The 24,698-nt window shown below is 40.8% G+C and overlaps 1 protein-coding gene across 1 annotated transcript in view; it reads right to left on the bottom strand.

Annotated features, from left to right (window-relative positions):
- FBXO38 (F-box protein 38) overlaps positions 1-24,698 on the bottom strand; it is a 47,738-nt gene that overhangs the window by 1,284 nt on the left and 21,756 nt on the right. Inside the window, 12 exon segments of the mRNA XM_040630435.1 lie at positions 738-851; positions 1,325-1,428; positions 2,056-2,201; positions 3,548-3,714; positions 6,787-6,889; positions 7,091-7,191; positions 12,218-12,640; positions 12,643-12,921; positions 14,437-14,616; positions 15,940-16,059; positions 22,332-22,542; positions 23,329-23,471. Of these exon segments, the coding sequence (XP_040486369.1) occupies positions 738-851; positions 1,325-1,428; positions 2,056-2,201; positions 3,548-3,714; positions 6,787-6,889; positions 7,091-7,191; positions 12,218-12,640; positions 12,643-12,921; positions 14,437-14,616; positions 15,940-16,059; positions 22,332-22,542; positions 23,329-23,471 (2,091 nt within the window).

Raw genomic sequence — 24,698 nt, forward strand, 5'->3', positions numbered from 1 at the left:
TGGGCTCTCTCTACAGTTTGGCTATTGTGGACATGCTGCTATAAAGTTGGCCCTTCAGATCACTATGCTTGTAGCCTTTGGGTCAATACCTACTAGTGCAATTACTGGGTTGTAGGGTAGCTCTATTTTTGTTTGTTTGTTTTTGACAGATAAATAAAGAAGATGTCGTATGTATATACAATGGAATATGGGTCATCAAAAAAATGAAATACTACCATTTGCAAAGATGTGGATGGAACTAGAGGGTATTATTGCTGAGTGAAATAAGTCAATCAGAGAAAGACAATTATCATGTGATTTCACATGATATGTGGAATTTAAGAAAACAGTGGATCATAGGGGAAGTGAGGGAAAAATAAAATATGAAATCAGAGAGGGACACAAACCATAAGAGACTCTTAACTCTAGGAAACAAGCTGAGGGTTGCTGGAGGGGAAGTGGGTGGGAGATAGGGTCACTGGGTGATGGGCACTAAGGAGGGCACGTGATGTAATGAGCACTGGGTGTTATAGGCAACTGATGCATCGCTGAACTCTACCTCTGAAACCAGTAATACGTTATATGTTAATTGAATTTAAATAACATTTAAAAAAAATTTTAAATAAAAAAAATCCCACATTTATACAGGAAGCAATGTAAAGGCTACACTGCTTTTAACTCACAACAAAATACTAAGTATCTAACACAGTAGGATATACTCCAACTAGAGAATATAAATCAACTCAGGCCATAATTACTTTCTTCATCATCTTCAAAATCATATCTGGCGAAGCTGTTGGGTTCTGCGGCCCGCAATGATCTCAACCAAGGGAAGTCCGAGATCATGGAATATGGAGCTCCGTCCACAACCCCTAAAAGAAGAAGACACATTAACAGTGCTGCTGGTGTGGAAGAAAGAACAGGGCCAAACACTGCAGTACTGTGTAGGCAGACTGTAAAATGTGCATCCGTCGTGGGTGAAGAAGTGCTGGACCAGGAGGGGCGGGCTCCGACTCTACCCCTGCCGCTATTAGGTCACGGGCTCTCGGTCACCCTTCGATTTCAGTAAGCCTCGGTTTCTCCCTCTCTCTCAATAAAAGAGGTTGAGACAGTGCCCTAAAGTTACTTCCAACTCACGAACTGTAGCAGGTTTCAACTTTCCTCTACTTTTTGTGTTGAAACACTGCTTTGGACGATGTGGGGGACGCTGAAGAGTCACGGAGGGAGAGCAGTATTTATCTGGTCAGTGCTACGTGCAGATACGCAAGACACCACCACCCTGAAGAACCGTAGGGCCCCCTTCCTACCCTCCCGCGGCCTAGCTCCACCACCGGTCAATGCTCACCTTCTAAAGTATAGATCTCTCTACCCCAGGGGTACTTGGGGTATTTCTTTAAATCATCTTCACTTCGTGTGGCTTCAGGGAAGAATTCATACTTAATGAGTTCTCTGGAGGCAACAGGAAAAATTACATAAAAATTACAAAACTGGAAACGATGTTGGGGTGTGGGGTAGAAAGGACCTGTCAAAGTTGTACTGGGCCTAGATTCTAACGAACATCTCAAACAAGATATTAAATCGCTAACAGAAGCAGAACACTAGAGGATACATATCTAGTCAGGTCAAAATTACTTTCCTCGCTATCTTCAAAATCCTGTCAGGAAAAGAAAGCAAGCCACTCTCTAATCAAATGTCTTGTGTGTATAAGGTGCTAAATAAAGCATTTATATAACAAATGCATAAAAAGTCCAACTTTCTGATGATGTAAAACATTAAGTTTTAAGATCTTTAATTTCATTTCTCTTTTCCAAGCACTGGGGCTAAAGGAATGAAGTCCATGTACGTGTATGGTCTGTTCCTGCAATTTTTCTCTAGGTTTAGAAATAAAGTTACAAATATATATGCATGCTTTTTAGTTTTAAGTACTCATTTCCCTCCGTTTTTTTACATGTCATATGTTTCAGTGCCTGAAAAGCTCAGACAAAATCATTTCCAACAAACAACAACCGATTTGTTCCCGAGACCCCTGCTGCGGGACATGACGGCGAAGACCTTCAGGGGCCGCAGATTACTTACTGGTTGATGTTCGCTATGGTGTCCATCCAGCTGCGGATGCGCACCTTGTTCCGGACATTGGGAGGGTTACTGAATTCATGGATAATGCAGATGTGATAGGGGTAGGGACCACTAAACAGCTTCTGCTCCAGGGTCAGTGTGTCCACCTGGGGAAGACATCACAGACAGGGCTTTGGACCACGGAAGAGAACACCTTGGAAATCTATCTCCTTAGAGCATGAATGATCTTTCTTTGGGACCTCAGTTTTAAAATCTTTGGCGGATCTGAAAATCAAACAGTCACATTCAGTCCCGAACACAGACTGCCATGCTGGGAATGGGGCTTGGTAAAATTCTTCTCAGCAAGCCTGCTGATTTACATGTCACTGTTCTATAAATACCCACTGAAGTCGGGAATCCTGATGGAGGTGACTGACCCCCGGGATCCCCTTCTGAGTATGTCCATAGGTTTAAGTGCCGGCTGCATTACAGAGCTGCAAATGTGTAGAATTCTATACACTCTATTCAAACTGGCCTACTGCCAATCCTAAAGACAGAACACATTCCCTTGCCCCCTTGTAGCCTCTGTTCACTTGCCTTCTTCTCATGGTGTCCTCTCCCCCGTCTCTACTTGGGAATCCCATCTTACCATCTTAGCGGCATACATGTCTACCTCCTACTGGAAAGGCAAACTTCTCGAGAGAGGGATGATGCCCTATGTATTCTTCAACCCCAGAAAATAACAGACAACAGATTTGTTTGTTGAAATGAATCTTTTGCGGCCAGGCTTAAACACTGATTGCAACGACTAATTACTCTTTCCTTTAAACTTTATTTTGGCACCAAGCAGAGTCTACATACAACGTTTGCTCTTTTTTCCTCCCAGGTTTATTGAGAAGTAACCAACATACATCACTGTGTACGTTTCAGGCATACAGCATGACAGTCGGATTTACATATATTGTGAAATGATGACTATAATAGGTTCAGCCAATATTCATCTTCTTATGCAGATAACGATAAAAAGTTTCCTCTTAATAATATTAACAGCAGCTATCATAGGACGACTTACTACATGCCACCAACTGTTCTGGTACTTTACATATATTAACTATCATAAGTGTAGGTCTTTATTCTAATTTTACAGATGAAGAAATAAGACAAAGAAGTGAAAGTAATCTGCTCCCGGTCAGTGATCGAGAACTTGAATCAGGCAGTCTGAAACCAGTCTGTGCTCTTAAGCACAGGCAACTTTTCATAAGTATAAAGACTTAGATAACAACTGCCCTCATCATCTAGCTTGCTAAAAACCCACACAAATCAACCAGAGAAGCATTAAGGACGAAGACTGGCAAGGTCGTCTAGCCTGGTGAAAAGCACTGTGTAGAATGGAAAGACTCATTACTACACGTTGAGCAAATCAATAAATTGAGTCCAAAAAGGTAGAAGACTAAAAAAAAGAAAAAAAAGCCACTGCACTACTCCTCCGAAAAGAGCGGAGCGAGCCGGTTACCTGCTGCATTGGGCGCAGGTATATGATGCGGTTCCTCTCGGGAGGCATCCTCAGAATCTGATCGAGTACTTGATCCATGTTCAGTTTCTTGCACTGTGCGTAGTCGAAGCGATTCACGATCGGCGCATTTTCTACTTTTAAATGTTTCAGTACCCTGCACCTGGTAGCTGCAAAACGAAAACAAGGGTGAGCTCTACAAATACTTTGTACAAAATAACATAGCCGCGTATAGCCCATCTGGAATCATTTTTGGAGGACGGGGCCAACTTACATTAGCAACAAATACTGCAGACGGGAACATCTCTAACCTAGGGCAAGTACTGTCACAAAGTACAACAGTTATCAAAATGATTTGAAAATGTCATGGGGCGCCTGGGTGGCTCAGTCAGTTAAGCGTCCGACTCTTGGTTTCAGCTCCGGTTGTGATCTCTGGGTTGGGACACTGAGCTCCACATCGGGCTCTCCACCCAGTGTGGAGTCTGCTTGGGATTCTCTCTCCCTCTCCCCCACCTGTTGGTGCTCGTGTGCGTGCGCTCCCTCTCAAATAAATAAAATTGTTAAGAAAGAAAGAAAAGAAAGAAAGAAAGGAAGAAAGGAAGAAAGAAAATGTCATTCTGTCCTGTTCAAAAGATGGTGAAGGAATGTCAAGGTACTTTTTCCTATCTAAGATTTTACTGGCAAGGAGTCTATGTTCCAGAGAATAACTTCCCTAAACATAGCAACTGTTTAGAAAATATTTATTGAAAAGAATGAATGATGCTAACTATTAAATTATACAGCTTTAATGGGTAATGTTCAAATAAACCTAGAATGATTTACAAATATGATCACACAGTCACCCGTACGAATGGGCAGAGTTGATTTTAATTCCTATCATAAGCATAAAAGCAAAACCTTAAAAGACCCAAAATTTTTGGATATTTTGGTCTGAAGCTGTGTAGTCCAATGTGGTAGGCGCTAGCCACCTGTAGCTTTTTAAACTTCTACTAACTAAAATGTATTAAAATTAACAATTTAGTTCCTCAGGCATTAGCCACAGTTCAAGTGTTCAATAGTCACATGGGGCCAGTGGTTACCATACCAAACAGTGCTGATACAGAACACTTCCGTCACCGCAGAGAGTTCTACTAAAAATGCTGGCCTGAAACATGATTATATATGCTCCCTGCTTAACACGTGTCAGGTTATAGAGAAAAACAGTTGCTCTACGATAAATGCACTTAACTGTAATAGTATGCTAACTTCAGAAAAATAGCCCGCTCCTTGTTTTTTTAATCTCAAAGTTCATTCTGATCCAATTTTTACTATAGATTTCAACCTGGTCCAACTCAAGGGAGAATCAGACGGAAGACATGATAAAACCATAAGGCTGATATGCTTGATCTCTTCAACATTTCATAAAGACATCTTCTCTAACCTCCTTGACACAATGTCATCACCTTCCTGAGCAATCTAGCCCTGTAACTAACTTGATGTTGGAGGGCGAAGCAAATCTCTGCCTTTCTGACTCATTTTCTCCTTCTGTGACCTGGCAGGAGGAAGGGGAAGCAGGGCAGGCGATCAGAAAGGAGGAAAAGAGAGAGGACCAGATGGCTATAAGGGGTCAGTGGCTCTGCACTGTAAAACCAGACAAGGCTGAGGTCAGTTCGGACCTCATTAGTCATCTCGCCTACCAGTAACTCAATCAGCAGGTGTCTAGGGGAGCTACTTATCTAGGATCCCTGGTCTCGCAATAAGCTGAGCTAAACAATTCGGTTTAAGGGCAAACAAAAGGCAGGGCCTGAGGCCATGTGATCCATCACTTAGGTTTAGAGAAGCTATGGAGAGAATGAATCCTCAGAGTCAAGTGCACAGAGGTGAAAAGCAGTCAGATTCTCCAAGAGATGAACAGAGAAAATAGAAGTGAAAGCAGCTGAAAGGCTGCAAGGCAGATTCTCAGACCTCAGAGGGAAGAGTGCTGATATGTTGCCTTAAGCCAGGTTGGGCTCTCCTGCTGTTATGACCTCTGGGCTTCTGCAGGGCCCCGATTCTGTTTTAGGAGGAAAGTCCAGCAGGAGATGGTCACTTAGTAGACATTTTAAGACTTCATTGACTGGAATGGAGTAAAGTACCACATCTTAAGGATGAACATAGGGTCTAGAACTTTCTAGAATTCAGGAGAGAGGTAGTGTTTCAATCTTAGTTTTTTTAATCTCTTCTTTCTGGGATTCTCCTAGTGTATGACAAACTGTTTGGGAAGGATTTCCTTGCTTTGCTTACTAGTAGTAACACAGAAGTGCAAAGAAAAGAAAGCCCCTAATACTGCAGTACAAATATAATACAAGCTAACATAAGGTAAGCTTTTAGTTAGAGGTCAGACCCTCCACTACGTATATGCGTACATACACACATGGACACACACGCACTTATTGTACTTACTCTTCACAAAAATGTGTTTATAGGGTGGGCATAATTATGTACACTTCACAAATTGAAAAAAATGGAACACAGAGAATATATAACTTGAGCAAGGCAAAAAACATGTCGTATCTTCATAATTCTGCATGGATAGGTATCAAAAACATAATTTTGAGTGAAAATAGAGAAATGCACATACCACAGATCTGAAATTCTAAAAGCTCACACAAAATAATACCCTACCCTCTTACTTGTTCAGAGGTCAATACGTATGTAAGTAGAAAAGTACTGAAGGACGCAGATTAAAGGCATGAGTAGAGACGGTCGGGGCTGATGGGATTGGTAACGCAGGACAATGGGACTGAAAGGAGAAGTCTGGACTAAGGATAATGTGCCAGGAACTGAGGTTCTGATCGACGACGATGTCAATCAATTCTAGAGCCATTAAGCACATAAGGTGCAGTCCCCACAAAAACACGAACACAAAACATGAACATGATACAGCGTGGCAACCAGTAGAGACAGGATTCAAGCTGAGATCTGCGTAACTCCAAGGCCAACCCATGTTGTGAATCTACTCTGTCAGATCAAGTAGCAATTACCATTTGGAGGAAAGCAAAGGAGGGGCTGTTTTAAAAGACGAAGTCTCTGCACGTGCTCCCTCACAGACACTACGGAGGAACTGCTTGAGAACTACAGAACAAGGACAGAATTAGAAAGAATCCAACGTAATGATTCCTTTGAAAAAAATTAAGAAGTGTTACTGTAGTACTCATGAGTGAGTCCTTAATGCTTTAAGCTCCCTCGTGATGCTTCTGTATGACACAGGCCTAAATACATACCATGGATGAACATCATCTTGGGACAGTCCTTTAACACAAGATCTGTGATTCCACAGTTGGTCATAGTGACTCCAACAAGATTTTTGGATTTTAATACAAGGACCTACGAGAAGAAACATTTTAAAAGATGTGTCTTTCTGCAGATTTTTTTTTTTTTAAAGCTTAAATGTTTTCACTGGCACAAGTTAAGAAGCAGCTGTTACCAATTTCTTCTTTTAGGGCAAAAAAATTACAAAGATGGAAACTTTAGTCATTATTCAGGAACTTGGCTGAACTGAAAGTTAAGTGGGGTTTTTTCCTTCACCTGCACATGGTCATCCTCAATCACAGGGTCACTGGTACTGGTGGACTTATCTGCTGTCCGCTTCCGCTTCATGGCATGACGCGGCTTTGTTTTGGCAACCTCTAGAAAAAGGCAAGAGGAAAATCCAAATTTTAGCTTTTAGCTTCCTTTCCGTCATGAGAACACATTCAACTGCACACAGCGTATAAAACTCTATCGAGGCAACTCTCAAATCTATGGCCTGGTTCCCAACAGAGTATCATCAGATTATATCCCAACAGAATAAGACCGCTATTTCCAGCTGACTACTCCAAAACGAGGTCACCCTCCATTATCTCGAGCCGGTCGACAGCAAATACGATATTTCTTCTCATACCTCGGCCATACCAACAATCTAATTAGCATTCCTATCTCCAGTTACCAACCCATCCTAAATACCCTTGGTGGATTAAACTCACCACTTTGCTGCTGAACAACTTTAAATTACTAACTACTGCTTAGTAAATCTGTTTCAAGGCCTGATACCTATTCTCAATTTTATTCCAAACCATGTCCCAGACATTTGCCACCGCCAGAGCCATCTGAAACTAAAATCATTCTAGCTCCTGCCTTGAACCTTTCCTGACCTCACTTTTTGAAATTCTACCCATTCCTGGAAAGTCCAGCTCAAATACCACCTGCTCTAACAAACCACGTGGGCCCCCAAACCTCATCAGCAGTTCCGTAATTCGCTGTATATTTATTTTGTTTCTCCACTTAAACGAAAAGTTCCCTGGAGGCAACAACATTGCCTTATTTCACCTTCGTGTCAGTGTCAGCCGCTAGCAGTGATCTAAAACGAACATTTACCGAACAAGCTGGCACTCAACATTCACTGAATGAATGAGTGCATTACAGCTACGGAAATGGAGCAACAAGAGTAGCCAATATTTACTGAGCGCTTACTGTGTGCCAGGCACTTTTTTAAGGGTTTTACTTGCAATAAATAATTTCATCCTTAAAAAAGCCCTCTGAGAGAGATTATTCAGTTTTACATAGGAGCAAACAGAGACACGGAATGGTAGAACAGCTTGCCATCGGGTAAGTGCTGGAACCTGGAGGCAACGCCAGGCAATCTGGCACCAGTCACTATGTTAGAAAACCTGTAGTCCTATCTGGCCAGCTCCTGGTTAGTAAGACCCTAACTCATTTACTAGTGCTGTTCTCAAACCTGACAGTTCAATTATAAGAGCAAACAACACTGCGTTGATTTTATTTAAAGGCAAGGTCTAAATTTATCTCTAAAACTTTAACAAGCACATATACATTCTAAGACAATACGCTAAAAAATCACTGTCCTCATTTTTCGACAAGCATTCCGTAGCAGAGCATTTATTGAATGCAGTAAGGTTGATCTTTATGAATTAAATCTCATCACACTGCCTTCGGACACCACTACTAGATTACAAACATCCTACTTGGTAGTTCTGTAACTTCAAATGAAGATTAGAAAGAAAGACAGGAAACAAGGTGCAAATACTGCAAATTCCCAAAGGCTTGGCTTAGATAGATGGGAACTCTAGAGATCGAATTCAAGTGCCTTTTTTTTTTTTTTTTTACACACCAGACCCTTTCCTCTACAATTTGAAACCTTTGTGAAATCTTAACTATGCAAACCAATTGAAAGCAGCTACTCTGGTTGAAAGCTGAAAGGGAGCCTAGGAGTTCTACCCATCAAACTTCCTCTGAAGACCCTGAACCCAAACAAAACCCTGGGGTTCTGGAAAAAGATGAGAACTATTGATCTAGCCAACCCACTGAAGGGCTTCTTTCACAGTATTTCTGAAGGAACTTCATGCAAAATCGAATTACCTTTACTGACAAGGAATCTGCTAAAGGCAGCACATTTCACGTGACAGATAAATTCACACACCTGTTACAACCAATAAGAGGAACTGGTTTGTCTCCCAGTACCCGAAAAATGAAAATGAACAAACAAAAAACACGTCTGCCTCCATTCCTTTACGACAGTGTTGAAATTAGAATCTTCTGCAGCATTCTCTTTTTATGATCTGATTTTCAAACTTTTCACCTTCCTGGAAAGCTCTCCCCCTTAACTGATCAGAACATGGGGTTCAAAGTTAAATTTCCTGCTCTCCAGAGTACCCAAATTGGCAGTTCATATTTTCTAAGAGAAGTTATAAAATGGAGTCACATTTTACATGTAGATAAGCACTAAAAACAAAGGCTTCCCGATGTAAAAAATTCATCATTTTTTTTTCTTATACCTCCCTCTTTGTTTAGGGACAATTCTTAGTGATTCCATACATCCACCAGCATCAACATACCTCATATGTTGGTTCCTACCACTTAGTAAGTTCACAATTATTCACTGAGCCCCATACCACGTAACACATTGTGCTAGAAGCTGGGAATAAAATGGCAAACAAGCAGACACTGTCCCTGCCCTCATGGAGCTCAGTCTATTGGAAAGACAGACAGTAAAACATGGAATTACAACACAGTATAGTTAACATTGGCGTAGAAGGTGCTACAGAAACACAGAGAACAAACCAATTCAGTCTTGGGGTGTCAGAGAAAGAGATTAGTATTTATGAGAACCATACCATATTAATCTTAAATGCTATTCTTTGATAATCCAGTTAGTGATTTTTGTGATATTTATTTTATAAAGTATACAATGAGGGTACAAACAACAACTTACAGGTATTTATTCCCAAAATAAGAATCCACAAGATAACTATGTTAGCTTCTAACAGGGTTTTAACACAACAGAAGGCCATAAATTGAAAACCAAATTAAAAACTCAAACATTTTCTTTGAAAAAGTGATTTTTAAAAAATTCATAACACTCAATCAAGCTTTTGTACTTTTAAACTTCAGAGTTTTAAGGAGAAAAATCCAAAGAGCAGAATGGCCAAGGGATATCAAAAATATGCTAGATCAAAAATAGCAAGTTGAAAGCTGTATTCAAATAACTTGTTCCTTCCACAAGAGCTCCAGAGAATACTAAAATCAGCACTTGGACATCTCTCCAGAGAAGTTGTCACTGAAAGTAAATGGACATTTGCATTGTTGAAAAAATGAGGCAATAATTTACCTACTGTACAGTTAGCTACATACACAGTAGAAATCGCCAACTGAAAAAAAAATCGCAAGATATAATTTATCTAAAAAAGTAAAATTGATTTTTTTTTAATTTCTAGAGAATTCTTTAACCTAAGAGAAGTTCTAGACCTGAAACAAGTCAGAAGGAAATGGTAAAGAGGATAGCAGAGTGCAAGACAACAAAGAAGTCAAAGCCCCCTAGGGTTAATATGAAGTATTTATACTAAAAACAAAACCAAAACAACCCCCTCCCCCAAACAGTAACAACTCAAACATTTACTAAGAGACAAAAGACAAAATGAGAGACAAAACAGTCCCTAAATAGGAAGACTCCGTGCTGTAAAAATGACAATTATTTTTTCAGTGGATCAATGTAATGGAATTAAAAAAAAAAAAAATCCCAAGATTTGCTTTTGGAGCTTGACGAAATTATTGTTAAAAATTATAAAAATAAATGAGAAATGCTTGACTAGCCAAGGAAATTGTGAAGAATAAAGAGAGAGGACAGAACACTGGAACAAGAACAGAGTACCCAGAGACAAAACTAAGTTTATTTTATCTAAGGTACATAATAAAAAAGCATTTCAAAATAATGACATGAGAATGCATGCCAATAAACAGCACTGAAACAACTCAGTGACAATTTGAAATAAAAAAATTAAGTTCATTCCCACAGACTGAAACAAACAGCTAAGATAAGCAAATGAATAAAAGAATGAGAAGACACGATCAATGATCGGAACCATGCGTAAGGAAGGTCTTCCACAGCAGAAAAGAGAGAAAATCACAAAGGTAAACAAGTAGATCTGACTTGACAAACATGAAAAACCATGCAACAAGAGGCGTCGTCACGGGGAGTTCCTGTGTAATGGGCACAGAGTTTCCGCTTGGGAGGATGAAAACGTTCAGATGGATGGTGGTAATGGTTGCACGACAGCATGAACGTACTTAATGCCAATGAAATGTACACTTCAAAATGGCTAAAATGGTGACTTTTGCGCTATGTATAAAAAAAAAAGAGATGATAAAACATTTAAAATTCAAGGGAAATGTATTTTTCGTCATATGGCAGAACTAATGTTTGTAAAGCATAACAAAATTTTAAATAAAACTCATATTTTATTATGAGTTTAAGCTACTATGGTTAGCATATAATTAAGGCCTCTTATTTATCTTCTGAAAGCAAATATTTTTGTTAGTTTAGCTCCACATGATTTGATTGGCTCTATTTAATATATTTAAAAAAAAGCACTAACTCCACGTTCTGGAGCTAATTTTAAGATTTTCAAATTAAGGGAGACCTGGAGAAAATTAAAATACATTATTCATTGATAGCTATTCATAACTTCATAAGGCAGGAGAGATTACTTAAAAAGAAGGTCAGAAATATAAACAGAACTATGATTGAGAAATGTGCTTACCCCATCCAATCCAAGGCCTTGGCACACACATTATAAACGTTGTCAATGAAATTAGATACATATATAATATGTTCCGAGTGTATCTTCACCAAAAACAATTCTCAGCTAAACTACCTACTTACCTGCTTATCTCCTGGCAAACCTAACTGGAAGCAAAACTAGATTTCAGAAAGAATTACTAAGTACTACAGAGGCAGACCGAGGGGTATCCCATACGATATGTTCCCCAGCCCCAGCAACTTCAGGTCCTTACCTTTTGGCTAAGGTTTAAAGCTTCACTAAGAGATGCGACTTCCCTAAGTATGGGATGGGAGCAGAGTTACACTGGGACTTAGACATCAGAATCGGTATCGTATTTAGGGTCAATATACACAGTTGCATTTCTCTTAGAGGCTTAGCTGTTTAAGTTTTCCTGGGTTGGAGGTTTTACAACATCTTTCACATGCCTTCCCCCCACCCACACCACTGCTGAAAATTAGTTCAAACTCTGTTTGATCACAGAACCCCAACACAGAATTCCATTTGCCGAACTGGCTTTATGAACGAAAACGTATGGAGCAAGCTCACGCCCCTGCCAAGGCCTACCCTGCAGGTGCTAGTCCTGGCAGCGTTGTCATACCTGACTCAGATACCAGCGGTACATGGGAGAGTCTGCTCCTGGCCCTTGTTAGGGGCCTCCGAGGGTAGTCTTCATGAGACTGCACGTCACAGCTCTCAGGCTGGGAGCTCCCCCTCCTGTCCTCACCTGTAGCCCCAGAGCCACTCCCATTAGTCCTCTCATCATGTGCTGGGCCTGAAGACCCCCCTTGTGGCAGAGTCCTAAAGGAAAAGGCGGATCTCGTACCATCCGGGCCATTCACAACACAGGCTCGGCTGGTTGAAGGACGTTCCTCATCAGAACACCTGCTAGTTCTCCTTTGGGATTCCTGGGGCCTGTGACAGCAGCATCTGGGGCAGACAGAACTCTCTGCATCACCCTCCTCCATGGCCTCAGAGTCCTCTGACCCACCGGGGGAGCAGACACACTGCCTGGACACATCCCGCTGTTCACCGTCCTTACAAAGTCGGGGCTTTGAGAAGCAGTGCTGTGTGAGCTGGAGGTTCCCACTGTGCTGGCGGTGGCGCTGCTGCAGCTGGGGTAAACATCCTTGTTTTTTTTCTTTTCAGGAATATCCCTAGCTGCTTTCATATCGGCTTTGATCTGCTCACTGGTGACCTGACAGCCTTTCTCACAGCTGCTTTCCTCGAGGGGAAACTGCTTCGATTGGCCCATCTGATGGGAGTTGTACCTCTTTCGAAGTGGAGTCTTGCCTTTTCCACTTACTGCTTATAGAAAAAGAAGAATGGCCCGAGGAAAAGAAAAGATTTCAGTACAAATTCCGGACAAAAGGCAAGAGTAAATCTGGAACAGGAAACAATGTACACTAATTTTCCTCAAGTATAATGGTGACCACATCACTCAGCTGCTCAAAAATTCTCTATGGTCTCTAGTGCCTACCTGGTTTAGTCTCAGCTCAGCCTCCGCAGCCCACCAGGATCTGGTTCCAGACTAGCTTTCTGTTCTCGGCCCCTCCATATACATGCTACAAGCCAGCCCAAACTTTTCTCTGAGCATACCCCTGCCATACTACCTCCGGGCCTTTGTTCTCACCAATTCTTCAGCCTTGCACCTTTGTTCAGTCTCTCCTGCGCCCCCACCCCAAAGCCCCTGTAGGATGTGTCCTGTGATATTATGATCTAGACTTCTGGCCTGACTCTTTAACCAGACTAGAAGTTCCCTAGAGAGAGAGGGATCATGACTTACTCATCTCTGCATCCCTCACCACACCTAAAGTTCCTGGGGCACAGTAAGGCTCAATGAATATATAAAGGAATACTTAAATAAGACTTTGGCTGACAGATCTAGTTTCTAAATTCAGAAACTGAACTTCCTAGGAAACATTAGGTTAGTCAGCTGGTCACATTCATTTTCCTAAATTTTAGTTTCCATAAAAGCTCCTTTCAACCACAGTGTGAAAATACCTGAATTTCTTAAAAGGACTAAAGTAAGAATGGAGCAATCAGTCATTGGTTAGTAAATGATTCCAAGTCTAAAGAACTAAGCTTTCCACACACAGAAGTGATTAAATATTTCAGGGCCAGTGTTAAATGTACACCAAACATTCAAACATATTAAGGAGTAGGGTACCCAAGGGAAATTAGTGGACAATTTTTAAAAACCTCATCCTTTGCTCAAAGTGGTATGCGTATGCACGTAGTTCTGAGAAACAGAAGGGAAGGCAAGACAAGGAAGAAGAATGAACTGAAGGCTAAGAGAATTACAGTTTCTTGGTGAGACAAATGGTAGAAGCTGTTGACTAGATGTAAGGGGAGGCAGGGAGTATAAGAACATACTGCAGGACTCCCTCGAGCACCACACTAGCCACCAACATTCACTAAGCACGCCTGGACAGATCAGCTGGCAGAGTGGTTGTTTTCTCACTGCTCTGGACACCTCAGGAGTCATCCCCCACGTGAAGCCCAGGCCTCTCACTAATCCCTGATACTCTGATGCCACAAGGTCCTAAAGCCTCCACTGTAGAGGTCACAATCCTCACGTCTTCTCTTCCCTGAACCCTGATTCCACAATATTTTTGTTGTGCTACACTTGCCCTCAAGAGCGCCCCCCCCCCATTCCCCTCTCCCTTGGGCTACTGCCCTCCTCGCCTCCTCTCACATTCCGTAAGGAAATGTTAACTACACCACAGGTTGTGGTCGGGACACATTATACAAAGGTCAGGTGTGTCAGTTCTCACAATGACTCCCACTAACTGGCCCCAGCAAGACATTATCTCTCACCTGATAGTTCCCTGGACTGCACTGACTCTCCAGATTTTTCTTCACGTTCAGAGTAACGCCGAGCACCATTCTTAGGAATCCAGACTTCTTGGAGTTCTAGACTGTCTTCCTCATCATCACTCTCTGAATCATGAACAGTAATTGGGGTTGGTTTTACTACACGTTGAAGACCACTGGGTCCTAAAACAAAAAGCACAGGCCAAGTTACTTTTTGCCAAGAAAGCCTCTCACTTCAAGTACTGTTTGCAGGGCTCTGGGCTCACAGAGATGCTGTGGCTCTATGTAGCCTCCCTTATCACTCATGTTAACGGAATACACACATTTCTAAAGGCAGTTCAAAACAGAAGATCATATGGCATTCCCCTTGAGTACCTTCGCTATCTGAAAAAGTCACAGAAATCACCTTAAAAATAACCAAATAAGTCTTAATAATCATTTGAAAAAGAGTCTACTTTCCCAGTTTGGAAATGTATGAAGACAAAGTAAGTAAGATGAACCTCAGACACCTGCAGGACTGGTGAGCTCTCTGCGTGCTTTAACTGAATACGGTCATTCTCATTAGACGTAGCAAGACAGTTCTTGAAAGGCTAGATACATGGCACAGTTTGGTTATTTGAGTATTTATATATATATAAAAAGTGGCTTCTCTGCTTGGCAGTACCCTTTGTAAACGTTTACTCTTATGACCCAAGTCCCTCTGACAAATGACTGAAGTTCACTCCATCGATAAAATGGAAGCCCCAAGGAACCTTGCCTGTCTTGTTCCTGTCACACTGTACAATGCCTGGCACAGAGTAATACTCAAAAAATATTTGCTGAATAAGTGACTGCATCTGTAAGACACTTAAAACAAGGATTGTTAAAGATCTTTTCAATTCAAAGACAAAAATTAGCATTCCAACAGTCCAGGAGTAAGAAAACTTGGGTTCTAATCTCAGTGCTGTCCCTTTAAGACTGGCTGAGCGGTCTTAAGGAAATTACTCAAACTCATTCTGAAAGACTATTAGTTTCCCCATCTGTAAAACATACGGTTGTATTAGGTAATCTTAAGGGCCTTATGACTCTATATAGCCTGCCGTAAGTCACCCAGGGGCCAACAGAGACGAGATCTTGGTCTGTTAACTAAACCAGGTCAGCCTCTCCACTCTTGCTCCTCTCCACCAGAATGAAGGAAGAAGACAAGCAAACTATTTCGTCAGGTCACTTATTTTCTCCATCAACAGTCTGAGTGCTTTCTTTCTACACACACATACATACACACACACGTGTGAACAACAATATAGAAAGAGGAGCTGCTGCCAGTTATAAAAAATAACAAACCTTAATAAGATATACATATGTGCAGCAAGGGGAACATCAATATAATATGGGTGTCAATAATAAACCGCATATAACACATCATTAGCCATAATGCTGAACAACAGTCACTCTCCGTGTTTTACTTTCTTCATTGGAGTCAGGCCCAAGTTTTCATAACCACGAACGTGGAAGTCACATGATTACCTGCTTGTTCCTCGTCAACATCCACAGGGATAACCGCCTGACTGCGAGCTGCCGTCTCCTGTCCGCTCGCGGCCACCACCTCTCCGTCTTCTGGCACCATGTCTTCCATCTCATTCAGTGCTTCAACAAAAATACACACAAAGTGAAACCAAGAAAGGCCTAAAAAACCCACAAAGGCAGGCAAATCTGTGGCACCCGTGCGATTATGAGGCCCACGCTGGAAGAACAGCCTGTAACAGTGCTTCATCATACAGACGAGAACAAGAAGTGCCCAATTATTCTATGGGAGAGAAAACTGCGATGGGAAAGGGGCACTTGGTGGAGCCAGTCCATCACTGTTAGATGAAAGCAGGGAGAACGGCAAGCAGCAGAGAGAAGAAAGCCCCACGTTCGTTCCTGGAGATGTCATCAGGAATGGCTCTATGAGGCAACTGTGTGCCTCCCTATAAGCGACTGCCGGACAGTAGTGAGGGCCAGCTACTGGACGACCTCACGATCATTCTACAAGCAATCAGTGCTGTAGTATCTGCCAGTGACACCAGGACGCACTGGGCAGGCAACCTCAAACTCACATTTCCTCTCCAACTCTCTGAAGGCTACGGTATCATTTTTAGCTAATACAGGACAAGGATTACGAACAAATACACTAAGCACATTTTTAACATTTTACTATCACTCACATGTTCTACATCAAAGAATTTGTCACAGTTATTAGTGCCTATCAGTGAATGGGAATGTGTGATTTTATTTATATCTTTCCAGAAGATGAGCACAGTGAGCAATTTCAGACTAATAAGCTTCGATTAGCTTACTCTATCTTAAGATAAAATGGTCGCTTTTCCAAAAGGAGCCCAAATAAAATAATTCCTGGCTTTGCCAGCTTTTGACAAGGTTAAATTCAATCCCTCAAATCAGTATTCAAGGCAGTCAAGCTAGTACCCTCTTACAACCTAAGCTCGTGTGCCTGATCTCGGTCTGAGTCAGGGCAATAACCATACCATCCTTCCATTTACAGCTCGGCCATGACCCTGAGGCCGCAGAGACTGTCTAGCCTGTTCACCACTATAGCCTCAATGCCTAGGGGTGCTCAAGGACTATGGCTGGGAAGTCAACCAACCATTTGGATGAAATGAATAAACCAACAAAAGAGAAAACAAGATCCTGTTCCTGAAAGAACTAAAGAATCTACGTAAGTAGACAAGACAAATTCAGTTAACAAATAAACAAGGCAAAACTGGATTACAACAGAAAGACACCATTCAGATAAATGTTTCTGGAATATACAACAGTAAAATTTGAGATTTTGTGGGGACAATAGGATTTGCTTTGATATTTAATACATACCAAAGCACACTCCCCGTTATGTTCAGTCTCCCATCTCAAATTCTTGCCCAGCTGTAGACTTCCATTTTCTACATTTCATTTAGTGCCCAAAGGAGGCCTGACCTTGCCTACAAATCTTTCATGATAAAAGCCAATCGATTTTCTTCTTTCATTCAATTCTTATGAACAATTATGAAGAGCAGTAATTATCATGTATATACTCTATGCCAGTCTCTTCTCTCAAAGAGAATGCACATGTTGTAACAGAGATGTCAGATACATAGAATGAGGTCAGAAGAGACTTGCTAACAGTCCAAGTGCAAGGGGAATATAGACAAAAAAGGAGCAACTAATTATCCTGTTGGGCAGGGAAGTTTTCACTGATATGAGGTGACATTTCCTGAATGGCACAAAGCATGCTACATTTTCCAGAAGAGTAAGTATTCCAGTGATAGAAAGAACAAGTGTTTGTATTGAGATGAGGGGGTAAAAGAAAATGAGGCTAAAAGGGTAGCCTGGACCCCAGACTGTGAAAAGCTTAGAAAGTCTTGCTAAAAAGCTTAGAATTATTTCTCATAGGCAGAGGGGAACCATTAGAACAGAAGTACATTCATATGCCTATGTGATAAGTTTTTCCAAAGCTGCTGAGCAACAGCTTTTTAGGTTGCCAGGAAAACCTGTGAAGGTATTTAATCTAACATCCAAAAGTCACTTTATATTTAACTTCTTTCATTGCATTCATTCCTTTGAATACTTATTAAGCAGCTACTACAATATGTCACTGTCCTAGGTGCTGAGAAACAGTGGCGATATCCTAAGAAGAGGCAGCAGTTAGTGTGACAGCGGTGCAAGCTTGGCACACAGTAAGCACGGTGTGTGAGTTGGGGAGTAGCACATGGTGAGGACAGGCCAGATCATGGAGGGTTTTATGGCCCAAATCAAGAAACTAGATTTTCTTCATAAAGCAGTAGGAAGCTACTGGAAAGTCTGAAGTAAGGGAGCAAGAGCATCTGGTGTATGTTTTAACAACACTGCCCTAACCACCCTAAGACCTAATTTTAGCTGATCAAGAGAGAAAGTAGGGTGACCAGTTTGAAATGTACTAAAGCATTTAGATTAAAAAAAAAGATGTGGTACAATGGTAGTACAGTAGGCAAGGAGAATGTAGACTGAATGGCAAGATGCTTTGAAGACAGTCAACAAGTTCTTGCTAAATGACTCGATGCCATGGAGAACAGATAGGTGGGCAGTAAAGAAAAGAGAACATCTTGATTTTTGTCTCCAGTAAGTAAATGAGATGGCGATACCCTTGGACAAGGGAAGATGCAACTGATTCTTGGTTTAGATTTTTTTTGTTTCAAAATATTTTAACATTAGGGCAGTACATTTTTTCAGAATGATTTTAACTTACAGAAATTATGTAAGCTATCTTTTAATCAAATATCAATGTTTACCAAATGTTTTGTTCAGCTTAAATGTTATTTCAATTGTTAAAAAAAATCCTGTTACAAAATATAACCATAAATCTTAATGGATTTGAGATTTTTTTTTACAAATATATTAATGGTCTCTTTTATACAAAGCCTGATTAGAAATTCATAGCCTTTATTAAATGTAAAATAAAGGAGAACGGTCTTTTAAGAAATGATTTATATGCAACCATTTCTAATATCGGATATATTATTTAGTGGTTGACAATTACCTGCCCAAAACATAAAACAAAATGCATTTACTGTGATTTTTTTTCACACTGTGGTTCACCCTCAAACTTCATAAGGATTTTCCATAAATCAATGGTTCTCAAACTGTGGTCCCAAACCAGCAGCATTAGCGTCACTTGGGAACTTGTTACAAATGAAAATTATGTGGCCCCACCCAAACCTACTAACTCAGACCCTCTGAGGGCTAAGCCCAGCAACCTGTATTTTGACAAGTCTTCCAGGTAATTCTGATGCACTCAAGTTTGAGAACCACTGCCAAAAATAAAAGCTGCAGAGCAATTTCACTTAGGTTAATTTAGATTAATGGGGGGCAGAGCTACGGCAGTGGTGAGGGAACAGAGAGGGGCACGCCATTTTTAAAAGTAGTGAGTACCTGGGACTTATGTGTTAAATCAAGATAGAAACTTAGTAAAATGACATAGAGGCAAAACTATGCTTTGTGGTTATAATTAATTCAAAAGTAATTATATTAAAATAATTTGGCAAAATGCTTTAGCAATTAGAGAAGCTTGATTTTGACACATGGTAATTTTACGTTAGGCAAATGTGAATTGTTAGAAAATATGAACATCTACTCCTCTGTTTTAGAGTGCCGTAAAACGCAGGTAATGAACTTAAATTTCCAATTAACATAACTAGCCCATAATAAAACATTCTAAAATCTTAAGAATTTTGGAAGTGCAAATCTAAGAACGATAATATCTTTAACAAATGATAATATTCTGATAAATCAATACTCTGTAAAGCAATAAAATCCTATTTTTGAAATCATATACTGCCTTAATGATAATAATGTTCCCTGAAAAGCACCCATGACTTACTATAGCAGTTTATAAACAAAGCTACTTAACCTGTACGAATTAAATTTTAACTTTAAAATTATACAATGCCCTTCTTTTAAACTCTGCTACTTCATGCAAGCTGATAAATATAACACGGTGAGAAAGAGTGGGAGCCTCTGCTTCATTTTGGGGTTGTTCCAAGACCAAGTAGAGGCCCATGCACGAAAGTTTTAAAATTCTAAATTAAGGAAAGTCAACATACCAATACCACTTTCAAACTAACTTTTAAATTATCAAGCTCACACCTAAAAAGTGGAAGCATCAATGTTAGTCATTTCTACAAACACCGGATCGCACTGATCCCTTTTAGTTCGAATCTCTGTACCACTACTTAAACTTTTTTTGCTTCTCTTTTATATTTGAATTCTTTCCACCCCTGGTTTTAATCAAAAGTCACAAAGCCTTTCTCCAGCTCATTTTTTATTTAAAACAAGTGACCTGATATGTAATGGAATAACAAATACAAATAAATACACTGCCAACTTAGAGAGATCTGCGGAACCAATGTTTTATGACAATCTGCAGTTCCCTACAAGTGTTGCCGTCATCCTTGGTGTTCTGAGCCTTCCTGTGGTTGAAGCTGTTTAATTCTTCTATCTTGGTATTTATGTAGCTTCTTTGTTTCTCAGCCTTTAACAGCATTTGAAGATAGTGTGCTTGACAATATACACCTCAAAATGTGGTCTGTATGCAAGTCTCTCAACCCCTGAAACCTTAGTTTCAAATGTAGGATTTAAGTTCCACTGTTCTCTCCTATAAATCAAATACAGTGTTCTTGCACACATTTTGGTCTCTGTTACACCAATATGTGATTTCACAATGGAAGCATTCTCCATTCTGTACTGAGAAGCCCATGGCCATGTGACTTCCAGTGGAGACTATAATGTGTCCAGGGCATCCACTCCAACCACAATTGGGTTCCTAGGGTTTGGGTAGGTCTGCACTGAGGCTGTTGTAACAGTTTCCCATGGATGGTCTGTGTCCTCTGATGTCCAGGTCCTCATGGCACCAGTGACAAATGCGATGGCACTCAGGGAGAATAAGGCAGAGAGACAGTACCTGACCTCACTCTCCCTCCTTCAGTCCTAGCACCCGCACTTCTGTTTTGTATTTTGGGGGGAGGATGTCAGGAGAGATTTAACCGTAAGTTTGAAACGCCTAGAAGAACTCATGTGGAAATAAAAAGTATGAAGTTGTATATAAATGTATTTACTTCAAAAAGTCGGGAAGAGCAAAGGTAGAAACAAAGGTTTGGAATTCATTAGCATACGGCTGGTACTGAAGCCATGTGACTGAAGCAGCTTCAGTAGAGAAAACGTATAGAGAGAAACGGAGCGATCAAGGACCAAAGTCGAACAGAGGAGGTACTGTCAGCAAAGGAAACTGAGCAGGCATGTCCAGTAAGACACAAGGAAAACCAGGAAAAGTTTCGGAGATGCCAAGAGAAGAATTATCTCAAGAAGGCAGAAGCGGGCAACAATGACAAATGTTGCTCAGATGTCAAACACGATGAAAAGTGGAGAAGTGACCACCAGCATTCTCAGAAGAGTCACTGGTGACTTCGCTGAGAGCCAAAATGAAGAGTTCTACAGAGATTATGTGAGATGAAGACAATGCCTACAGATGACTCTTAGGGTCAGGCCACACATATTCAGAGCAATCCTAAAGGAAAGTATGCTCTATACACAGTATGCTTTCATGATGAAAGCAGGTATGTTAACGTCAGGGCACCCCATTTCTCAGTAATCACTGTGTCCAAGAGAATGAATAAAGGGGCAATGAAAACAAGATAGCTTGAAGAGATTCCTTTTCCAGTTCTTGGGGGCCAACTGGGAAACTGGAAAACTTGGTAAGAGACTAACTTCCCTTCATCTCACTCCCCAACAGAGGGGCATATGAAGCCCAAGAGCACACGGGCTGGATACAGCAGGTGTTCAGTCAATATGAAGAATGCATGCGTAATTACATAAGTGAAATCCAACAGGTCTTTTATTGGCTCACGTACTTAACTTGGTGGATGCTGTGAAGACTTAATGATGAAAGGTATACGAAAGGTGCCCAACACAATGTCTAGCACATAACTGCTACTCATTTTTTTCAGTTCTAGGAACATCCAAAAACAGTCCCAAAATGAAGTTCTATCTACCAACCTATTGGTCAGGGAGATATAAAGAGATGCTCCTTTGCCCAAATCCTGAAAGTTAAATCTCAGTTAGGTCAGGCCTCTAAGGCTCACTGTACCCTAATTCCAGGGCATCCGTGAGTCCTTCCCATGCTGTAAGCACCCTTACAGAGTCTAGGGACAAGAGGCTTCACAAAGATAGCTTTGAAACAAGCCAGCAGATAGGCACATTTATCCCCGCCCCCCATCTGCCTTGTCAACCAGGTCCCCCATGTGTAAAGTGACACACTGAAACAGGGGGAGAAGGAAACAGAACAGGGTCAGAGAAATACAATTCAAAGTAAAAATCACTTCTGTGTGGAGCTCACAAAAGATCTGGGTTACCGTCGGCTGCAAACTGCTGCTCTCCGGGCTGCAGGTCCTGCCGGAAGTCGTTCTCCTCATCGGAGTCATCTGGGTGATGGTGATTGTGGTCATGGATGTTGGCATTATTCTGGGCATTGTTATCATTGTCATTGTTGGAATTCTGGTTGCTAACAAGGGCCGAGGAAACCCCAATTCCCGTGCCTGCACTCAGACCGACTCGAGCACAGCCCTAAGGCGAGAGGAAAGCACATGTGTCTTCACTCAGGTTAGTACAGAACACTTCATTTTCCATATTCCTCCGGGTCATCTTGACCTAAGAATTTTTACAAAGCACTACTTTTATGTATGCATTAAGCCCCTTATTAGAAGCTTGTAAGACCTCACGCAAGGCGCAGAGCTATCGGTCTGGATTTACAGATGATGAAATGCAGTGCAAAGAGGTCTGTGTAAGAGACCAGTAGCTACAGCTGGAACTTGAAACCCAATAATCTGACCTCCAATCCTGAGCCTTCCCCAGTAAGAACGGAGGAGAGAAAAGATACCCAGCTGAAGCATTAAGTTTTTATTACAGTGACAGTGAAAAGTTTTATTAGTTAAGCAGTTTTAAAATAACATTTCATACAGCTAGACAATCTCAGGTTTTCCAGGAATTTCAACTGCATAGAAGAGAGAACGGCAAAGTAAAACATTTCCAAAATAAATACCTAATGCATATTTATATCTGAGGTTCCTAATTAGAGATTTAATCTCCCAAGTAATTACTCTGAGTAATAAATTTTGACCTAGCTCCAATTTCCACCTTTGCTCTTACCTTACCTTCAGCTTATAGAACCGACAGACAGCTTTCCACTTACTTTTTCCTTTCCCCTCTCTGGAGACCCCTTACCAGAGCAAGAGGCCATGCAAATTATAAGCTGTATGTCCTCACTGAAGCTAGCAGGAAAAAGTCCAATTGTAACAATGTAAGGGCATATTATTAGAAGAAGAATCACTTAGGTTTTCAAATGTGACTTACTTTGGGTGGTTCACGAAACATCTGGTCCAGTGAAATAAACTCGAGGCTGGGCAACAATTCAATAAACTGGCCAAAGGAGTCCAGCTTCAAAGCATGGCACCGCACTAAGTTGATATCGACCAGTCGCGTCCATCTTGAATGGTCTGTTGGGAGAAATGACATGGCCAGAGAATTTAACTAACACTTTCTCCACTACGGATGACTTTTGCTATAGATCATAAAGTTCCAAAACCTTTTCCTTTAAATAACTTTGATTTTATCTCATGATCTCAAAAACTTGATGACTAAATTATGATGTCTTCTTACCTAATTTCACTGTGAAAAGTACATGGCTTGGGAATTATTAACTTGAAACCAAGTCAGCTTTGATCTAAATGTGATCCCTTCAACAACCTACATGTCTATTCAACAATAGGACACTAGTTAAAGAAATGTTGGTGCATTCATTTACTAAAACATTATGCAGCTGTTAAAAAGAACGAAGCAGAATTGAGTATGCTTGCTATGGAAAGCTCTCCCAAATACCTTTAGTGTAAAAACCAAGCTATAGGAGAAGGTATACCCAGTAAGAGCCTTTGTGTACATCTATCATTTTTAAATGCTATACATGTATAGGTTGCAATATGTACAAAATAATCTGTTCAGAGAATACACAAGAAACCGTTGATGGTGGTTACCTTTGAGAAGAGGAGACTTTTCATTTTGTACCTTTCTGTACTGTTTGGTATTATTTATCAAGTGCATGTATTACTTTTAGTTTTTAAGTGTTACAGGAGTTCTGAGTGATGGGATTATAGGCCATTTTTTGTTTTCTTCTTTATACACTTCTGTATTTAAGAAAACAAACAAACCAAAAATCCAATAAATGTTATTTTTTAAAAGTGATCTATGCCTGCTATAACCTAGTTTGTACTTCCCTATAACTTCTTGGTGCAGCTGGGCTAGGCAAAGAATTTCACTTCCGGCAGGGGAGACATGGCCATTCTAATGAGTAATCTCAACAGATGCCCCAGAGCCTAAAAGGAGGCTGGAGACGAGCTCCGTAAGGAGCTACAGTAGCCGTATGAGGCAACTCAGACAGGAGAGGAGGATGCGCTGCAGGTGTCAGTGAGGGGCCTTGCTTTGGTTAAAGAGGATGTCACAATGAAAATTCTCTAGCTCTGAATTTATTTAAAGGTTTGTGAATTTAGGTATTTAAGAAGGACCTTAAAAGAAACAAACAGTACTACTCTCAGGGAAGAAAATGAACTCCCCATATAAGGAAACATATCAAGTACAAAAGTCACACTTCTATACACGAGGGATCAGGCGGGGAGGGGAAGCTGAAATAACCTAAGATTTTAAGGCAAATGAAATTTCACTACAAGTTA

Source organism: Ursus maritimus, unplaced genomic scaffold, assembly GCF_017311325.1.
Source record: "Ursus maritimus isolate PB19 unplaced genomic scaffold, ASM1731132v1 scaffold_15, whole genome shotgun sequence".
NCBI classification, from domain to species: domain Eukaryota; kingdom Metazoa; phylum Chordata; class Mammalia; order Carnivora; family Ursidae; genus Ursus; species Ursus maritimus.